Here is a 19,189-nt window from a genome sequence, read left to right as displayed (position 1 = left end):
TAAAAAAAAAGCTATTAGTTCAATAATGAGAATCATAAACCAAGCCTTTTTAGTCATATTCTCTCATCTCTAATCAGCAAAACTAAGAGGGATATTATTATTTATTAAAGCTTGATCGAGAGATAAAATTTAGAGAGACAAAATGGTTTTATGCCTACGGAGAGATAAAGTGGAAAAAGATAAGGTACCACCAAACCAGCTCCTAACTGCCATGTTACAGGCTGTGTTTGAAAAATGACAGGATCTGAGTGTTTGATAGTTTATCTCTCTCCACTTTATCTCTCTCCAAGCTTTGATAAATAGCCCTAGTAATAGAGGTTGAGTATCCCTTATCCAAAATGCTTGGGACCAGAAGTATTTTGGATATTGTATTTTTCCATATTTTGGAATAATTGCATTCTATAATGAGATACAGTATCATGGCGATGGGACCTAAGTCTAAGCACAGAATGCATTTATGTTTCATATGTACACTAGGGGGAGCTCCTCTCAGGAAGTTATCATTCCCTGGTGGCAGCCTGAGGCTTTGGTCTTGACAAAGGTCCTGGCAGGGACCGAAACGTTGACCTTGACCCTGTAAACCTGATAAATGATTAAATCCACTCTTTTTCACTTTGGATAAGACTGGAGAGTGCATTCTTTGGTAAATTATATATATATATATACCTTTCAGCGCTTTGCAGGGTGAACTCAGGACTCCAGCGCGTGCCCACAAATAGGGCATTGTTTCTGCTCAAGGGAGCCTGGCTTTGTGGGAATGTCACAACTGTGAGCCACACCTTTTGCTTTCTGTCACTGAGGGGGCATGCTAAGTGCTTCTGGAGCTGCTGGCATGCCCGTTGTCTCTTCCCTCCATCTGAATAGATGCTGCGGTATGCACATAGCATCTATTTACAGCGAGTGATGAGGGGGCTCCCAACTAAACACCCCCCGCCCCACACTGCAGCTCGCTGGGTGGGGCAGCGCCCGAAAAACGGTACTGTCCCACGGAAATCGGGACATTTATTTGAGTTATGTTTATATCAAAGGAATTGCTGCACATACATAGACATGCCAGATCTTATTTAGAAACATTATGCAAAGAGCAATGAGGTGCTATAAACCATGATAACCAATCAGATATCAGTTTAAAACTAGTTAGTGAAAAGTAAAAGTGAATATATTTACAAGTGCTCTACTGTACTTTATTTACAGTATTAAGCTTCATTGTGCTAAATCTTTGTATTTCTGCACATTACAAATTCCCATATACTCTGCAGTTGGTCTATAGACCACAAGATGGTAGTGTTTGGCACTGCAAAACAAACATACAGTATGGACACAAAATTTTAAGGAGCTCTATACTACTAGTCAGGTGCATAGGGGTCTATGTACTAAGCTTTGGAGAGAGATAAAGGAGTCTGTGTTTACTAAGCCGTGGCAAGAGATAAAGTGGACTGAGATAAAGTACCAGCCAATCAGCTTCTAACTGTCATGTTACAGGCTGTGTTTGAAAAATGACAGGAACTGATTGGCTGGTACTTTATTTCTTTCCACTTTATCTCTCTCCAAGACTAAGTAAATAAACCCAATAGAAACATGGTGCATTCTAGAGAGATGTTAGAAGGTATATTTCCCAGTCGATCACTGGATACTCCATCATATATCATACTACAGGTTGAGTATCCCTTATCCAAAATCCCACATTTTTGGGTCCCCTACTGTGTATAACATTTAGAAATACCAGCTTATACAAGATACATATTTTAAGTGATACTGAGTTATCCTGCCTGCATCAAAATTCTTCTCACTTTTTAATACTGTTTAATATTGTATATTTATAATGTATTATATGGATTTTATAACTATTTGTTGGGTTGGATAGCACAGTTCCAGATATGTGTTGTACATACACATGGAAACTTGCAGAGCTATCACTGAAGCTAATGGGGAAAGCGCTGATGTTGACATTAGTGGAGCAATTCTTTACCTTTTCTTTATTACGTAATAATTTTTATCATTGTCACTTTATGTCAACTAATATTTTCTTTTTGTCAATGATTGTTACTCTTATACTGTATGTACAGTAGGTAACAGCCAGGAGGCATTCACCTTGCCAGCTGTCGGGATCCTGACTGTTAGGATAGCAACGCCAGAATCCCGACACCTGGTGAAATACTGGCGGTCGTAATCCCGACCACCGGCTGAAATCCCCCCTCAGGTGACCACCTGAGGGGGGAAATAACCCTGTGGCGACTGAAGGTTGCACCGTGCCTGAAGCGTGGCAAGCCCACGATGGAACATGCAGCGCTTGCCGCTGGTATTCCGGCGTCGGTTTCCTTACCACCGGAATCCCGACAGCCAGGATATTATACTGATCCTGTAACAGCTAATAGTCCCTCCACATCTTGTGTTTGTTGCTCAGTATGTTTGCACCATTTTGTTCTCTTTTCTTTACAATCAGCTTCTGTTGTCAGTGCAGTTTTAGTTTTTATATACAGATGATCAGTTTCACAGACGTTAAAATAAATAAAAATATGCAACAAGATAAGTCCAATTCAATAACTGAACTTTACCAATGGTTTATAAATAGGCTCTTAGGGCCATAGCTTTTTTTTTTAATTGTAATTAGCATTTTCCGTGTTGAATTAGCCAACTGTATTATACTCACACAATGCTGGGTAGGGAGGATTTTGTTAAGAGACCTTGTTCTGCTCTTACCAGGCGTTGATAAGAGATTCCTGCCAACAATAAAAAAAAAAAAAAAATTACATCCCTAAAACAGGTACTTGATGAAACTAGGGATAATGCATAAAACACAATCTATATCGGGTTGTGGCTACACCATATTTGCCTAATCTCCTGGAATGTGCTGGAGACTCATACATTAGGGGGAGCAATCATTAGAGAGTAGACACTCTCACACATAGAAACATAGAATTTGACGGCAGATAAGAACCACTTGGCCCATCTAGTCTGCCCCTTTTGTTTTTTACCATATTTTTTTTATCTCAATCCTTATTTGAGCCTTATTCCTTTGTAAGGATATCCTTATGTCTATCCCATGTATGTTTAAATTGATCTACTGTCTTCACCTCTACCACATCCCGTCTTTTTCAGCAGTGCTTGGACATAACTAATTGTTTCACAGTCATTTCACAGTGAAGGTGAGATTCGTGGCACAATGCACACTGGCGTATCTACAGCCCCCGCAACCACTGCTTGGAGTCGCCACGCGGGGGGGGGTTGGGCATCAGATTCCCATGCAGACCAGCCGTTCGCATGTTAATATGTTAATCTGCTAATGTCCCTCCTAAAATGGCTACCGCCTTGAAGGAGACAGATGATAGAGATCAATCTTGGCCTCTAGCGCCTGACTCTCCTCTCCCTGCACATTGCTGCTGTGTTACCCAAAAGTGCCAGCAACTACACGGTCCCAACATGTTACACCCCTGGCAATGAGCATTACACCCTTTGCCCGAAGCATGAAACATCTGGCAACGAGCATGACACCCAGAGCATGAAACACCTGGCAACGAGCATGAGACCCAGAGCATGAAACCCCGTCCAACGAGCATTACACCCCTGGCAACGAGCATTACACCCAGATCATGAAATTCCTGCAACGAGCATGACACCCAGCGCATGAAACCCCTGGCAACGAGCATGGAACCCAGCTCATGAAATCCATGGTAATGAGCAGGTAATTTAAAAGTAATTAGAAGTCTTACTGTGGGGCCTAATGTGTCAGGTGCATTGTTTGTGGTATAATGTATCACAGCATTACAGTGTGTGGCATAATGTGTCAGAGGCAGTGTAGTGTGTGGCATAATGCATCACAGGCATGGTGTGTGGCATAATGTGCCACGGGCATCGCTATGTGTGGCGTAATGTGTCAGAGGCATTGAGGTGTGTGGCATAATGTGTCACAGGCATTAAAGTGTGTGGCATAATGTGTCGGCATTACGGTTTGTGGCATATTGTGTAATGGGCATTACGGTGTGTGCCATAATGTGCAAGGGGCATTACGGTTTGTGGTATAATGTGAAATGGTCAATGCGGTGTGTGGCATAATGGTGTATGGGGCATTACTATAAGGTGGAAAAATTACAAATAATGTAAGGGGCATGAATCAGGATTTTTTTGTGGTCATGTGGTGGCCAACGTCTGGGCATGCAGGTTGCAAAACTAGGGTATAAGGAAGTCTTTTCCTGCAATATCACGCCCCTTCCAATGAGGTCACTCCCTGCCAGTGATGTCACACACCCTTTTTTGGATGGCAATGGGGGGAGGGGGTGGCGCCGGAAACTTTTTTTGGCTTGGGGGAGCAAAATTCCTAGTGACGCCACTGACAACGCACCCACAGTTGCAATAGGATAATCTTTATGGTCTTTTTTTTATAAGCTATGAAAATGTGATATGTTTTGCAACTTTTTCCTGCTGCATAATTTAAACAGTTGTGTTTAGGCCCCATGGACAACAATATCTAATTTTACTAGTAGTTGTCAGGATGCTAGCTGCAAAAACAGAAAGTACATTTTGAGAGGTGCAGTACCCAGAGGAAGCGTGGCTTAGTTGTGCCATCACTTCCCTCCAATTTGAACCCCTCTAGTACTGAGGATGAGTCCCACTAATGCTTAGCACTGAAGGGGTTAAAAGATATTGGAAAAAAATAATTTTATCATGTAATCTAGCTCCTAAGAACAAATTGGTCAATACATCTTATTATCATTGTTTTGTATCTTATTTTTTTCCCCATGGAAAAATGTATGAGGTAGGGCCTTCTGTAGAAGGAGATACCTGGTGCTTTTTGTTCTTCACTAATAAAGCTGAGGATCTCTTGATAAATGTCACAATACGGAGTTGGCCAGGTGAGAAAAACATGGAATGTCTCAAAGGCTTTATAAAGAAGGTCGCACTCTTCAGGAATCCAAGGAGCCTGTAATGAAACGGCACATAAACATCAATTTAACTTACACTACATCAAGCTCCATCTCTGAGGGCATTATAATGCTTTCCAAATACATTACAAGTTGTACTGGCATATTATAATACAGCATATTTAAAAGTCTGCCTTCTTCATATATTTACATTTATATGTGTTTTTGTGGGACCTGCCATAGGGTGGTCAAAACAGATACATGAATGCAATGTCCTGAAAATGCACCTATGAGGAATGTGTCTGCATGAAATCCTTTAGTCAGAGCCATATTACAATATCTGAAAGAGGTTAATTGGTTTATATATATATCTTAAAAGTACACAGTTTATTGAATGTTTGTTCATCATATAACAGAAAGTATGATTAATTAATATAGCAAGCACCCTCTTCCAAAAGGACTTATGAATCATCACAAGCACATAAGTGAGGGTATTTTGGCCCTCATTCCGAGTTGATCGCACGTAGCAACTTTTTGCTGCTCGTGCGATCAACTTGACGCCACCTATGGGGCAGTTTATTTTAGCATAGCAGGGCTGCGATCGCTTGTGCAGCCCTGCTATGCTAAAAAAGTTTCCTTCAAAACAAGACCAGGGTAAGAGTTACTTACCCTATGCGACGGATCCAGCGACGAAGGTCCCGGGATTGACGTCAGACATCCGCCCTCCAAACGCCTGGATCCACCTGCTTTCGCCTCACCACGTCTTGAAAACGGTCAGTTGATGCCCCGGAACGCCTCCCATCTATCAGTCTTCATGCGATTGCCGCTGCGATCACTTTCTGCGCTGGCGGTGTCGCTGCCTGGTGATGACGCGCATGAGCATTGCGGGTGCTGCGCAGCCGCAGTCCCGACCCGTTCGCACCGCAGCGAAGAACCGCTGCGTGCAAACGAGTCGGAATGACCCCCATAATTTGATTGACTATTGACACCACATAGCCATATTTGGTGTCAATTCTTTAAAACATTTAGCAAGAAAAGCCTCTTCTGGTGCCTTATCCAGTTAAAATGTCTCCCTAGAAGAGTGCCCCCCAAAAGAGTAATTTTCCTTCTTCCTTGGTAGTAATTAATATGGCCACTTTAATATGCAGAACCTGGTGATCTGTGTAACAATATGTCCACATATGGAGCCTCATTCAGTCACAACTTTGATGTCGCATCTGAGCAATTATCATCACACTGATTAACAGGCTGTTTAGAAGATGAAAAAATGCAGGCGTGTCGCGGCACATGGCACCAGCGCCACAGCTCCCCCGGCTATTCTGCGCAGCCATTGAAGCACTCAGGGAGTGGATGTTTCTTGCATCTGCGTGGCGGTTGTGATGGAGTACGCAGTTACTGAGCAAGTTGCAATGGCTTCATTGGTCGTCTGTGTTTACTTGTGGGCAGCTGCTACACTTGTGATTCCTTGCAGTTCCGTCACTTAAAAAGATCGCTGCCGCATCAGCATTGCATGAGGCTGATTCTACCTAGATGTCTGTATTTTATATGTCGACATTTTGACCCTGTCAGTATGTCGTCAATCAAATTATAGGAAACTGCACATACAGTGGTTTAGTCCAAATTTAGGCATGTATACACTTTGACTGTCAACAATTTGATCATATCAAAATACAGACATGGTAAAAATGTTGATATTCAAAATATAGACAGGTCTATATTTTGACTGCTGACAATATGACATACTTGTCTACTCTCCCGGAATGGCCGCGAGGCTCCCGAAAATTGAGTGTCCCTCCCAGCTCCCCGGAAGAATGGACAAGACTCCCAATTATTGCAGCACCCAGAGCCGGCCACCCACTTTTCTCACTGAATTGCGTCATCGTAGCCACGCCCCCTGCTGTATAATGACAGTAATCACTGCATTATAGGGCAGTGGGCGTGGCTACGATGATGTCATCGTAACTGCCACGCCCCATACATCTTAATTTAAATAGCCTCACCCTGCCCCATGTGCTGTGACATGAGCCAGCTCCTTCCCCTTCTGTGCCGACCTAGCTGCTCTCTCCCAGGGAGAGCAGCCAAGAAGTCGACAACTATGCTATATGTCCATGTCAATGTGTCAACAATCAAAATGTAAACATTTAAATTATCGGTAACCCCATATAGTGTAACCTGTAGTCAAACATTAGCACTGATGTGACTGGAAATATCGCTGCGGTGACCGGGAATATCACTGCTGTGACTAAATTACCACTGCTGTGACTGGATTAGTGCTGCAGGTGACTGGATTAGCACTGCTGAGACTGGGGTTAGTGCTGCTGGTGACTGGATTAGCACTGCTGTGACTGGGGTTAGTGCTGCTGGTGACTGGATTAGCACTGCTGTGACTGGGGTTAGTGCTGCTGGTGACTGGATTAGAACTGCTGTGACTGGGGTTAGTGCTGCTGGTGACTGGATTAGCACTGCTGTGACTGGGGTTAGTACTGCTGGTGACTGGATTAGCACTGCTGTGACTGGGGTTAGTACTGCTGGTGACTGGATTAGCACTGCTGTGACTGGGGTTAGTGCTGCTGGTGACTGGATTAGCACTGCTGTGACTGGGGTTAGTGCTGCTGGTGACTGGATTAGAACTGCTGTGACTGGGGTTAGTGCTGCTGGTGACTGGATTAGAACTGCTGTGACTGGGGTTAGTGCTGCTGGAGACTGGATTAGCACTGCTGTGACTGGGGTTAGTGCTGCTGGTGACTGGATTAGCACTGCTGTGACTGGGGTTAGTGCTGCTGGTGACTGGATTAGCACTGCTGTGACTGGGGTTAGTGCTGCTGGTGACTGGATTAGCACTGCTGTGACTGGGGTTAGTACTGCTGGTGACTGGATTAGCACTGCTGAGACTGGGGTTAGTGCTGCTGGTGACTGGATTAGCACTGCTGTGACTGGGGTTAGTGCTGCTGGTGACTGGATTAGCACTGCTGTGACTGGGGTTAGTGCTGCTGGTGACTGGATTAGAACTGCTGTGACTGGGGTTAGTGCTGCTGGTGACTGGATTAGCACTGCTGTGACTGGGGTTAGTGCTGCTGGTGACTGGATTAGCACTGCTGTGACTGGGGTTAGTGCTGCTGGTGACTGGATTAGCACTGCTGCGACTGGGGTTAGTGCTGCTGGTGACTGGATTAGCACTGCTGTGACTGGATTAGCGCTGCAGGTGACTGGATTAGCACTGCTGTGACTGGGGTTAGTGCTGCTGGTGACTGGGATTAGAACTGCTGTGACTGGGGTTAGTGCTGCTGGTGACTGGATTAGCACTGCTGTGACTGGGGTTAGTGCTGCTAGTGACTGGATTAGCACTGCTGTGACTGGGGTTAGTGCTGCTGGTGACTGGATTAACACTGCTGTGACTGGGGTCTGGATTAGCACTGCTGTGACGGGTTAGTGCTGCTGGTGACTGGATTAGCACTGCTGTGACTGGGGTTAGTGCTGCTGGTGACTGGATTAGCACTGCTGTGACTGGGGTTAGTGCTGCTGGTGACTGGATTAACACTGCTGTGACTGGGGTCTGGATTAGCACTGCTGTGACTGGGGTTAGTGCTGCTGGTGACTGGATTAACACTGCTGTGACTGGGGTCTGGATTAACACTGCTGTGACTGGGGTTAGTACTGCTGGTGACTGGATTAGCACTGCTGTGACGGGTTAGTGCTGCTGGTGACTGGATTAGCACTGCTGTGACGGGTTAGTGCTGCTGGTGACTGGATTAGCACTGCTGTGACTGGGTTAGTGCTGCTGGTGACTGGATTAGCACTGGTGACTGGATTAGAACTGCTGTGACTGGGGTTAGTGCTGCTGGTGACTGGATTAGCACTGCTGTGACTGGGGTTAGTGCTGCTGGTGACTGGATTAGCACTGCTGTGACTGGGGTTAGTACTGCTGGTGACTGGATTAGCACTGCTGTGACTGGGGTTAGTGCTGCTGGTGACTGGATTAGCACTGCTGTGACTGGGGTTAGTGCTGCTAGTGACTGGATTAGCACTGCTGTGACGGGTTAGTGCTGCTGGTGACTGGATTAGCACTGCTGTGACTGGGGTTAGTGCTGCTGGTGACTGGATTAGCACTGCTGTGACTGGGGTTAGTACTGCTGGTGACTGGATTAGCACTGCTGTGACTGGGGTTAGTACTGCTGGTGACTGGATTAGCACTGCTGTGACTGGGGTTAGTACTGCTGGTGACTGGATTAGCACTGCTGTGACGGGTTAGTGCTGCTGGTGACTGGATTAGCACTGCTGTGACTGGGTTAGTGCTGCTGGTGACTGGATTAGCACTGGTGACTGGATTAGAACTGCTGTGACTGGGGTTAGTGCTGCTGGTGACTGGATTAGCACTGCTGTGACTGGGGTTAGTGCTGCTGGTGACTGGATTAGCACTGCTGTGACTGGGGTTAGTACTGCTGGTGACTGGATTAGCACTGCTGTGACTGGGGTTAGTACTGCTGGTGACTGGATTAGCACTGCTGTGACTGGGGTTAGTACTGCTGGTGACTGGATTAGCACTGCTGTAACGGGTTAGTGCTGCTGGTGATTGGATTAGCACTGCTGTGACTGGGTTAGTGCTGCTGGTGACTGGATTAGCACTGGTGACTGGATTAGAACTGCTGTGACTGGGATTAGTGCTGCTGGTGACTGGATTAGCACTGCTGTGACTGGGGTTAGTGCTGCTGGTGACTGGATTAGCACTGCTGTGACTGGGTTAGTGCTGCTGGTGACTGGATTAGAACTGCTGTGACTGGGTTAGTGCTGCTGGTGACTGGATTAGCACTGCTGTGACTGGGGTTAGTGCTGCTGGTGACTGGATTAGCACTGCTGTGACTGGGGTTAGTGCTGCTGGTGACTGGATTAGCACTGCTGTGACTGGGGTTAGTGCTGCTGGTGACTGGATTAGCACTGCTGTGACTGGGGTTAGTGCTGCTAGTGACTGGGTTTAGTGCTGCTGGTGACTGGATTAGCACTGCTGTGACTGGGGTTAGTACTGCTGGTGACTGGATTAGCACTGCTGTGACTGGGGTTAGTACTGCTGGTGACTGGATTAGCACTGCTGTGACTGGGGTTAGTACTGCTGGTGACTGGATTAGCACTGCTGTGACTGGGGTTTGTGCTGCTGGTGACTGGATTAGCACTCATTCTTAATGGGTTGTATCATACTTGCCTACCTGACCCTCTCCATGAGGGAGAAAATGCTCTGTTCCTGGACTTTCCTGGTAATGTATGATTGCCATCACCTGTGGTGAAATACCTTTCCTATCAATTAACTAGCTCACCACAGGTGATGGCAATCATACATTACCAGGAAAGTCCAGGAACAGAGCATTTTCTCCCTCATAAAGAGGGTCAGGTAGGCAAGTATGGGTTGTATGATATGATCACCCAGCAATGGGGGTAATTCCAAATTGATTGCAGCAGGATTTTTGTTAGCAATTGGGCAAAACCATGTGCACTGCAGGTGGGGCAGATATAACATGTGCAGAGAGAGTTAGATTTGGGTGTGGTGTGTTCAATCTGCAATCTAATTTGCAGTGTAAAAATAAAGCAGCCAGTATTTACCATGCACAGAAATAAAATAACCCACCCAAATCTAACGCTCTCTGCAAATGTTATATCTGCCCCCCCCTGCAGTGCACATGGTTTTGCCCAATTGCTATCAAAAATCCTGCTGTGATCAACTTGGAATTACCCCCAATGTTGGCCAAGGGTCAGGAGGGTGTGAGAGTGAAGAAAGACAATATATGTGATGTTATATGTACTGTACAGAGAGGATGTAATTAGATAGGGAAGCACTGAAGGTTGTGTGGGTGGGTCTGGAATTTAATAGAGGTGAGTTTTCAGGGAACGTTTAAAAGTTTGGAGATTAGAGGTGAGTCTTATTGTGCATGGGAGGGCATTCTACAGAGTGGCTGAAGCCTGTCACGATCCGGGTATCTGGACGCCATTTCTTACCCATCAGATGCCTCCTAAGGCTGGCTCAGCGCTCCAGGACCGGATCCCATCTGTTATCCTAATGTTCACATTCCTGTATCCTCTCCTGTCTCTCTGAGACGCTGTCACAGTAACGCCTTATTACATCTGGCATGGCGTCTCCCGCGGCCTCCGCCGCCGTCCCTGAGCTTCTGCATGCAGAGTGTCAGAGTGGCGATTACGTCAGCCGCGGCCTCCGCTGTATCCGCGTGGTTGGATGTGCACTTGTCAGCCTGGCGTCTCCTGTCTCCAGTGGCCGGCGCCGCCATTACTGTTTTCATTACCACATGGATTACAAACCAAACTTCCCTCCAAGTGTCTGCATGGGCGCAGCCATCTTGGATTCTGTCAGCTGATCATTTCCTCCAATCTGTTGTCAGTATTGTTAATCTGCATAATTGCCTAGCCAATCCCTTCCTTGCTGCGGGTATAAATACACTGTGCCTGAGCAAGGAAGGCGTCAGTGCTTTGGTTGTCAAACCTAGTTCCTGTTTGTCTCTCTCCTGTGATTGTCTTCCAGGTTCCAGCTCCTGTCTCAAGACTTCCACCATAGAGACCCGCACCAGCATTCCACCTGCGGTGTAGCCTGACTCTCCAATCCATTGTGGATTCATCTGTTTCCAGCTACAACATTACCTGCTTCCAGCTCAGCTTCCAGCAGAGTACAGCTTCCCTTAAAGGGCCGGTGACCTTTCTACACTTTACCACTCTCCACCGGTATTATTATTTCTCCGCTCTCAAGTTCTACATTTCAGTTCATATTTCATCGCTCCCAAGTTCATTTATTATTTAACTGGTTCCAGCCAGTATCCACTCCGTGCTAACAACAGTCTGGTTCCAGCCAGTATCCACAGCAGCTGTTTTATCTTCAGCAACCCAGCTTTTCCTGGAACACCAGCTGGCACAATCCTGGGTTATCTCCATTGCTACAGTCGGGCCTGGTAAGGACTTTCCATCTAGAAGATCATAAGAACTATCTCACACTACCAGTGCCCTGTGGCTCCTGCCATCCTGTAGTACCCAGGAACTGTATTTATTCTTTGCTGACTTTTACGTTTTCTTTTACTGCTGCTGTGTTGCGGAGTTGTCATAATAAACATCATTGACTTTTATCCAAGTTGTCGTGGTCACGCCTTCGGGCAGTTATTATTCATGTTACTTACATGTCCAGGGGTCTGATACAACCTCCCAGGTTCCGGTACATCTCAGCCCCTACAACTGAGGCTGCCTCCCGTCAGCTCAGGCCCTCAGTTGTGACAGTAAGCACTGACCTAATGAATCCAGCCGGAGACCAGGATCAAGCGGCCAGGCCGATGCAAGAACTGGCAGCCCGACTAGAACATCAGGAGGCTGCACAGGGCCACATCATCCGCTGTCTCCAGGATCTCTCTACTCGGCTGGATGGGATTCAGACAACTCTCCGTGGATCAGGCGCGTCTGGTGCGTCAACCACAGTGACTCCAGCTATAACCCCACCCACCTTACCCATTTCTGCTCCACGTCTTCATCTTCCAACGCCAGCAAAATTTGACGGATCTCCAAGATTCTGCAGGGGATTTTTCAACCAGTGTGAGATTCAGTTTGAGCTACAACCTGGCAATTTTCCCAGTGACCGTACAAAAATTGCCTACATTATTTCTCTTCTCAGTGGCTCAGCCCTTGATTGGGCATCACCGTTATGGGAGAGGTCCGACACCCTGCTATCTTCCTACACTGCCTTCGTGTCAACATTCAGGCGCATCTTCGACGAGCCAGGCCGGGTAACCTCAGCTTCATCCGAGATTCTCCGTTTACGCCAGGGGTCACGTACTGTAGGACAGTATCTGATACAGTTCCAGATCCTGGCATCCGAACTGGCATGGAACGACGAGGCCCTGTATGCTGCATTCTGGCATGGCTTATCTGAGCGTATTAAAGATGAGTTAGCTACCAGAGACTTACCTTCTAAGTTAGATGAGCTAATTTCACTCTGCACGAAAGTTGATTTACGTTTCAGAGAGAGAGCAACTGAGCGTGGAAGATCATCTGCTCCAAAATCTTCTGCTCCTCCTCCTCGTCAACTGTCACCATCTAAAGATGAGCCCATGCAACTTGGCCGTTCCCGTTTAACTCCTGCTGAGCGCCGAAGACGTCTCTCCGAGTTTCTCTGTCTCTATTGTGCAGCTCCGTCTCACACCATTAATGCCTGTCCCAAACGTCCGGGAAACTCCAAATCCTAGCTCGCCAAGGAGAGGGCCGGCTAGGAGTAATGATCTCCTCTCCATCTCCTCAAGATTGTAATCTCCCAGTCTCGCTTCAAGTTGCTCAACGTTATCGGAACGTCATTGCCCTCCTTGATTCCGGAGCAGCTGGGAACTTTATTACCGAAGCCTATGTTAAACGGTGGTCCCTACCCACCGAGAGACTTCCTTCGTCCATTTCTTTAACTGCCGTGGATGGCAGCAAAATTTTTGATGCAGTTATTTCTTTAAGGACTCTACCAGTTCGTCTGAGAGTGGGAGTTCTTCATTCCGAACTTATTTCTTTTTTAGTGATTCCAAGAGCCACACATCCTGTGGTCCTGGGCCTTCCATGGCTCCGTCTTCACAATCCTACAATTGATTGGACGACTACGCAAATCCTGGCATGGGGTTCCTCCTGTGCTGAGACATGTTTGTTTAAAGTATTGCCTGTCTGTTCTTCCTCCCCCAGGTCGTCTGATGTTCCACCTCCTCCATATCAAGATTTCACGGATGTGTTCAGTAAAGCTTCTGCTGATATCCTTCCTCCTCATAGAGAATGGGACTGTCCGATTGATCTCGTTCCAGGGAAGGTTCCACCTCGAGGCCGAACTTATCCGTTGTCTCTGCCTGAGACGCATTTTATGGAGGAATATATTAAGGAGAACCTAGCAAAGGGGTTCATTCGACCTTCTTCTTCTCCAGCCGGCGCAGGCTTCTTTTTTGTAAAAAAGAAAGATGGTGGTCTGCGGCCGTGCATCGACTACAGAGGTTTGAACGACATTACCATCAAGAACCGTTATCCTTTACCCCTGATTACTGAGCTCTTTGACAGAGTTAGCGGAGCTACCATCTTTACAAAGCTGGACTTGAGAGGTGCATACAATCTCATCCGGATCCGTGAGGGTGACGAGTGGAAGACCGCCTTTAACACCCGTGACGGACATTATGAGTACCTCGTCATGCCCTTCGGATTGAGCAATGCTCCAGCTGTCTTCCAGCATTTTGTCAATGAGATCTTCAGAGACATTCTATACCGTCATGTCGTGGTCTATCTAGACGATATCCTCATTTTTGCCAACGATTTAGAGGAACATCGTTTTTGGGTTAAAGAGGTTCTGTCCCGTCTCCGTGTCAATCATCTCTATTGCAAATTAGAAAAATGCGTCTTTGAAGTCAAGTCCATTCCGTTTCTAGGGTACATTGTGTCCGGTTCCGGACTAGAGATGGATCCTGAGAAACTACAAGCAATCCAAAATTGGCCGGTACCCTTAACCCTCAAAGGGGTCCAGAGGTTCTTAGGGTTCGCCAACTATTACCGAAAGTTTATACGAGACTTTTCCACCATTGTGGCGCCTATTACTGCTTTCACTAAGAAGGGTGCTAACCCGTCCAAGTGGTCTGAAGAAGCCATGCAAGCATTTCATCTTTTAAAACAAAGGTTCATCTCTGCGCCTGTTCTGAAACAGCCTGACATCGACTCTCCTTTCATCTTAGAGGTGGATGCCTCCTCCGTTGGAGTAGGAGCGGTGTTATCTCAGAGGGCTAAAGATGGCCATTTACACCCTTGCAGTTTCTTCTCCCGGAAGTTCTCCCCAGCTGAGCGCAACTATGCCATTGGCGACCAGGAGTTGCTAGCCATCAAGCTCGCTCTAGAAGAGTGGAGGTATCTGTTGGAGGGAGCTTCTCATTCAATCACCATACTTACAGACCACAAGAACCTTTTATACCTGAAGGGCGCACAATGTCTCAACCCTCGTCAGGCCAGATGGGCACTTTTCTTTTCCAGGTTCGACTTTAAACTCCAGTTCTGTCCGGGCTCTCAGAATCGCAAGGCCGATGCCCTTTCCTGCTCATGGGAGCAAGAAAATGAGTCAGAGTCTTCAGACAAGCATCCTATTATAAATCCGTTGGCATTCTCCACGGTAGGGATGGACTCTACGCCCCCATCAGGGAAAAGTTTTGTGAAGCCGATGCTAAGGAAGAAGCTCATGCATTGGGCCCATGCTTCCCGTTTTGCCGGACATACAGGTATCCAAAAAACCCTGGAGTTTATCTCTAGGTCCTATTGGTGGCCAACTCTGAAAAAGGACGTCTTGGAGTTTATTGCATCTTGCCCAAAGTGTGCCCAACATAAAGTATCCCGCCAGTCGCCTGCGGGGCAACTGGTTCCACTATCCGTTCCCCGTCGACCATGGACCCACTTGTCGATGGATTTCATTACAGACTTACCCATGTGCAACAAGTTCAATACCATCTGGGTGGTAGTTGACCGGTTCACCAAGATGGCACACTTCATTCCTCTCACCGGTCTTCCGTCAGCTTCCAAGTTGGCTCAAGTATTCATACAAGAGATCTTCCGACTCTACGGTCTTCCTGAAGAAATTATCTCAGATCGAGGAGTTCAATTCACAGCCAAATTCTGGCGGAGTTTATGTCAAGTCCTTCAAGTCAAGCTAAAGTTTTCCACGGCTTACCATCCTCAGACCAATGGTCAAACCGAGAGGGTGAATCAGGACTTGGAGGCCTTCCTCCGCATCTATGTGTCCTCCTCTCAAGATGACTGGGTTCAATTACTTCCCTGGGCCGAGTTCTGTCATAACAACCAGTATCATTCTTCATCTGCTTCAACACCATTCTTCACTAACTTTGGATTCCACCCTAAAGTCCCTGAGTTCCAACCGCTTCCAGCAACTTCTGTTCCCGCAGTGGATATCACCTTGCATCAGTTTGCCAATATCTGGAAGAGCGTACGATCAGCTCTGCTCAAGGCATCGTTCAGGTACAAGAAGTTTGCGGATAAGAAGCGTCGAGCAGTTCCTGCTCTCAAGGTGGGTGATCGGGTATGGTTATCCACGAAGAATCTGAGGTTAAGAGTTCCCAGTATGAAGTTTGCACCTCGCTATATCGGTCCTTTCAAGTCATCAATCCTGTTGCTTATAGACTTCAGTTGCCTCCCTTCTTAAAAATACCCAGGACATTCCATGTTTCCCTGTTGAAACCGCTGATCTTGAATCGGTTTCATTCCTCACTTCCTCCAACTCCGAAAGTCCAAACTCAACGAGGCGTTGAGTATGAAGTGGCCAAGATCCTGGACTCACGTCACCGTTACGGTCAACTACAGTATCTTATTGACTGGAAGGGTTACGGCCCTGAGGAACGTTCATGGACCAATGCTTCTGATGTCCATGCTCCTGCCTTGGTCCGGAGATTCCATTCCAAGTTTCCTCAAAAGCCAAAGAAGTGTCCTGGGGCCACTCCTAAAGGGGGGGGGGTGCTGTCACGATCCGGGTATCTGGACGCCATTTCTTACCCATCAGATGCCTCCTAAGGCTGGCTCAGCGCTCCAGGACCGGATCCCATCTGTTATCCTAATGTTCACATTCCTGTATCCTCTCCTGTCTCTCTGAGACGCTGTCACAGTAACGCCTTATTACATCTGGCATGGCGTCTCCCGCGGCCTCCGCCGCCGTCCCTGAGCTTCTGCATGCAGAGTGTCAGAGTGGCGATTACGTCAGCCGCGGCCTCCGCTGTGTCCGCGTGGTTGGATGTGCACTTGTCAGCCTGGCGTCTCCTGTCTCCAGTGGCCGGCGCCGCCATTACTGTTTTCATTACCACATGGATTACAAACCAAACTTCCCTCCAAGTGTCTGCATGGGCGCAGCCATCTTGGATTCTGTCAGCTGATCATTTCCTCCAATCTGTTGTCAGTATTGTTAATCTGCATAATTGCCTAGCCAATCCCTTCCTTGCTGCAGGTATAAATACACTGTGCCTGAGCAAGGAAGGCGTCAGTGCTTTGGTTGTCAAACCTAGTTCCTGTTTGTCTCTCTCCTGTGATTGTCTTCCAGGTTCCAGCTCCTGTCTCAAGACTTCCACCATAGAGACCCGCACCAGCATTCCACCTGCGGTGTAGCCTGACTCTCCAATCCATTGTGGATTCATCTGTTTCCAGCTACAACATTACCTGCTTCCAGCTCAGCTTCCAGCAGAGTACAGCTTCCCTTAAAGGGCCGGTGTCCTTTCTACACTTTACCACTCTCCACCGGTATTATTATTTCTCCGCTCTCAAGTTCTACATTTCAGTTCATATTTCATCGCTCCCAAGTTCATTTATTATTTAACTGGTTCCAGCCAGTATCCACTCCGTGCTAACAACAGTCTGGTTCCAGCCAGTATCCACAGCAGCTGTTTTATCTTCAGCAACCCAGCTTTTCCTGGAACACCAGCTGGCACAATCCTGGGTTATCTCCATTGCTACAGTCGGGCCTGGTAAGGACTTTCCATCTAGAAGATCATAAGAACTATCTCACACTACCAGTGCCCTGTGGCTCCTGCCATCCTGTAGTACCCAGGAACTGTATTTATTCTTTGCTGACTTTTACGTTTTCTTTTACTGCTGCTGTGTTGCGGAGTTGTCATAATAAACATCATTGACTTTTATCCAAGTTGTCGTGGTCACGCCTTCGGGCAGTTATTATTCATGTTACTTACATGTCCAGGGGTCTGATACAACCTCCCAGGTTCCGGTACATCTCAGCCCCTACAACTGAGGCTGCCTCCCGTCAGCTCAGGCCCTCAGTTGTGACAAAGCCCAGATAAAGTCCTGTAATTTTGAGTGTGAACAAGTAATGCGTGTGGATGAGAGACGCAGATCTTGTGCAGAATGGAGAGGTCGGGTAGGGAGATATTTTGAGATGAGTGAAGAGATGTATGTTGGTGCAGTTTGGTTAATAGCCTTGTATGTAAGTAAAAGCATTTTATATTTAATACTGTAGAATACCGGTAACCAATGGAGGGGCTGACAGAGCGGATCTGCAGACGATGAACGTCTAGCGAGGAAGATTAGCCTTGCAGCTGCATTCAAAATGGATTGTAGTGATGAGAGCCTATGTTTGGGAAGACCAGTCAGGAGACTATTACAATAATAAATGCGGGAGATAATGAGAGCATGGATTACAGGTTTTTTTTACGTTCTAGAGGATGCTGGGGTCCACATTAGTACCATGGGGTATAGACGGGTCCCTTGGGAGCCATGGGCACTTTAAGAGTTTAATAGTGTTGGCTGGCTCCTCCCTCTATGCCCCTCCTACCAGACTCAGTTTAGAAAATGTGCCCGGAAGAACCGGTCACAGCTAGGGGAGCTCCATAGGAGTTTTTCTAGTTTTATTATTATAAATAGAGTTAGGCACAGGGAGGCTGCTTCGTGGGACTTGGGGTGGGGGGGGGGGGAGGGAGTAGTTTCCAACCCTCTGAAGTTAATGGCCACAATCTCCACGGACAGGATGCTGAGCTCCTTAGGGTGATGATCGCTAGCCCCCGAGGCAACCCCTCACTCCCACAGCATGCCGCCACCCCCTAACAGAGCCAGAAGACGTCGGTGGTGAGTAGATTGCCGTCGACCTGAAAAGCAGGGAGCCGGTGTGAATGGCAGCATCAGGATAGGAGGGCAGCGTAAAGGCTGAGCTCCAGAGGGCTCAGCAGCGGTACTTAGGTGCGGCACTGTGAACACCCTTAAAACTGGTTACTGGGCTATCAGGGAATGTGTTCTACTGCCAGCTGTGTAATTTACCTCAGGCCAGTATAATCATAAAGTGCGGGAAGACGCGCCATGACAGGGGGCGGAGCTTCTCCTCAGAGCGGATCCAGCAGCTCATCAGCGCCATTTTCTCCCTGCAGATCAGCACACACAGATGCTGACAGGGAGCGCTGACCCTCCACACATCTCCAGCTATCCTGTGCGGTACTGGGGGGTTATAACAGTGTGGGGGGGGAGTTGTTATTCACATTTAACTGTGTAGTTTATTAAGGTTGCACAGTCAGCGCCAGACTGTTATGATATAACTGCCTACTGGGGTGCTGTGTGGGTTCTGGCTCCATTAACTCTGTGTCTCTCTGAAGATACTTGGGGAAAACGGTGTCTTACATTTTCCTGTGTGTGTGTTTGTACATTTTCTCACATTACCATGTCCAGGGACTCTGTGTCTTGTGCTGCAGAGTATGTATCTTCCCCAGAGGAATCCATTCCATGTTCTCAGGGATGCAATATCATGTCTTCTGAATCCGAACCGTTGTGGGTGGCTTCACTTAAGGGAATGATATCCCAGATTT

The 19,189-nt window shown here is 47.2% G+C and overlaps 1 protein-coding gene and 1 long non-coding RNA gene across 5 annotated transcripts in view; one reads left to right on the top strand and one right to left on the bottom strand.

Moving 5' to 3' along the window:
* The window catches only part of PIK3R5 (phosphoinositide-3-kinase regulatory subunit 5), a 241,652-nt gene that overhangs the window by 67,645 nt on the left and 154,818 nt on the right, over positions 1-19,189 (bottom strand). For all 4 annotated transcript variants that reach the window (XM_063961044.1, XM_063961045.1, XM_063961046.1 and 1 more), the window contains 2 exons: positions 4,780-4,918; positions 2,651-2,720 (listed from right to left, as the gene is read on the bottom strand). In XM_063961044.1, the coding sequence (XP_063817114.1) occupies positions 2,651-2,720; positions 4,780-4,918 (209 nt within the window). The remainder of the gene's footprint in view (positions 1-2,650; positions 2,721-4,779; positions 4,919-19,189) is intronic.
* Positions 1-19,189, top strand: part of LOC135056192 (uncharacterized) — a 416,825-nt gene that overhangs the window by 386,686 nt on the left and 10,950 nt on the right. The gene's annotated exons all lie outside the window — the stretch shown is intronic.

Source organism: Pseudophryne corroboree, chromosome 3 (assembly GCF_028390025.1).
Source record: "Pseudophryne corroboree isolate aPseCor3 chromosome 3, aPseCor3.hap2, whole genome shotgun sequence".
Classification (NCBI taxonomy): Eukaryota; Metazoa; Chordata; class Amphibia; order Anura; family Myobatrachidae; genus Pseudophryne; species Pseudophryne corroboree.
The sequence above is the reverse complement of the archived record's forward strand: the minus strand, read 5'-3'. Positions and strand labels throughout refer to the sequence as shown.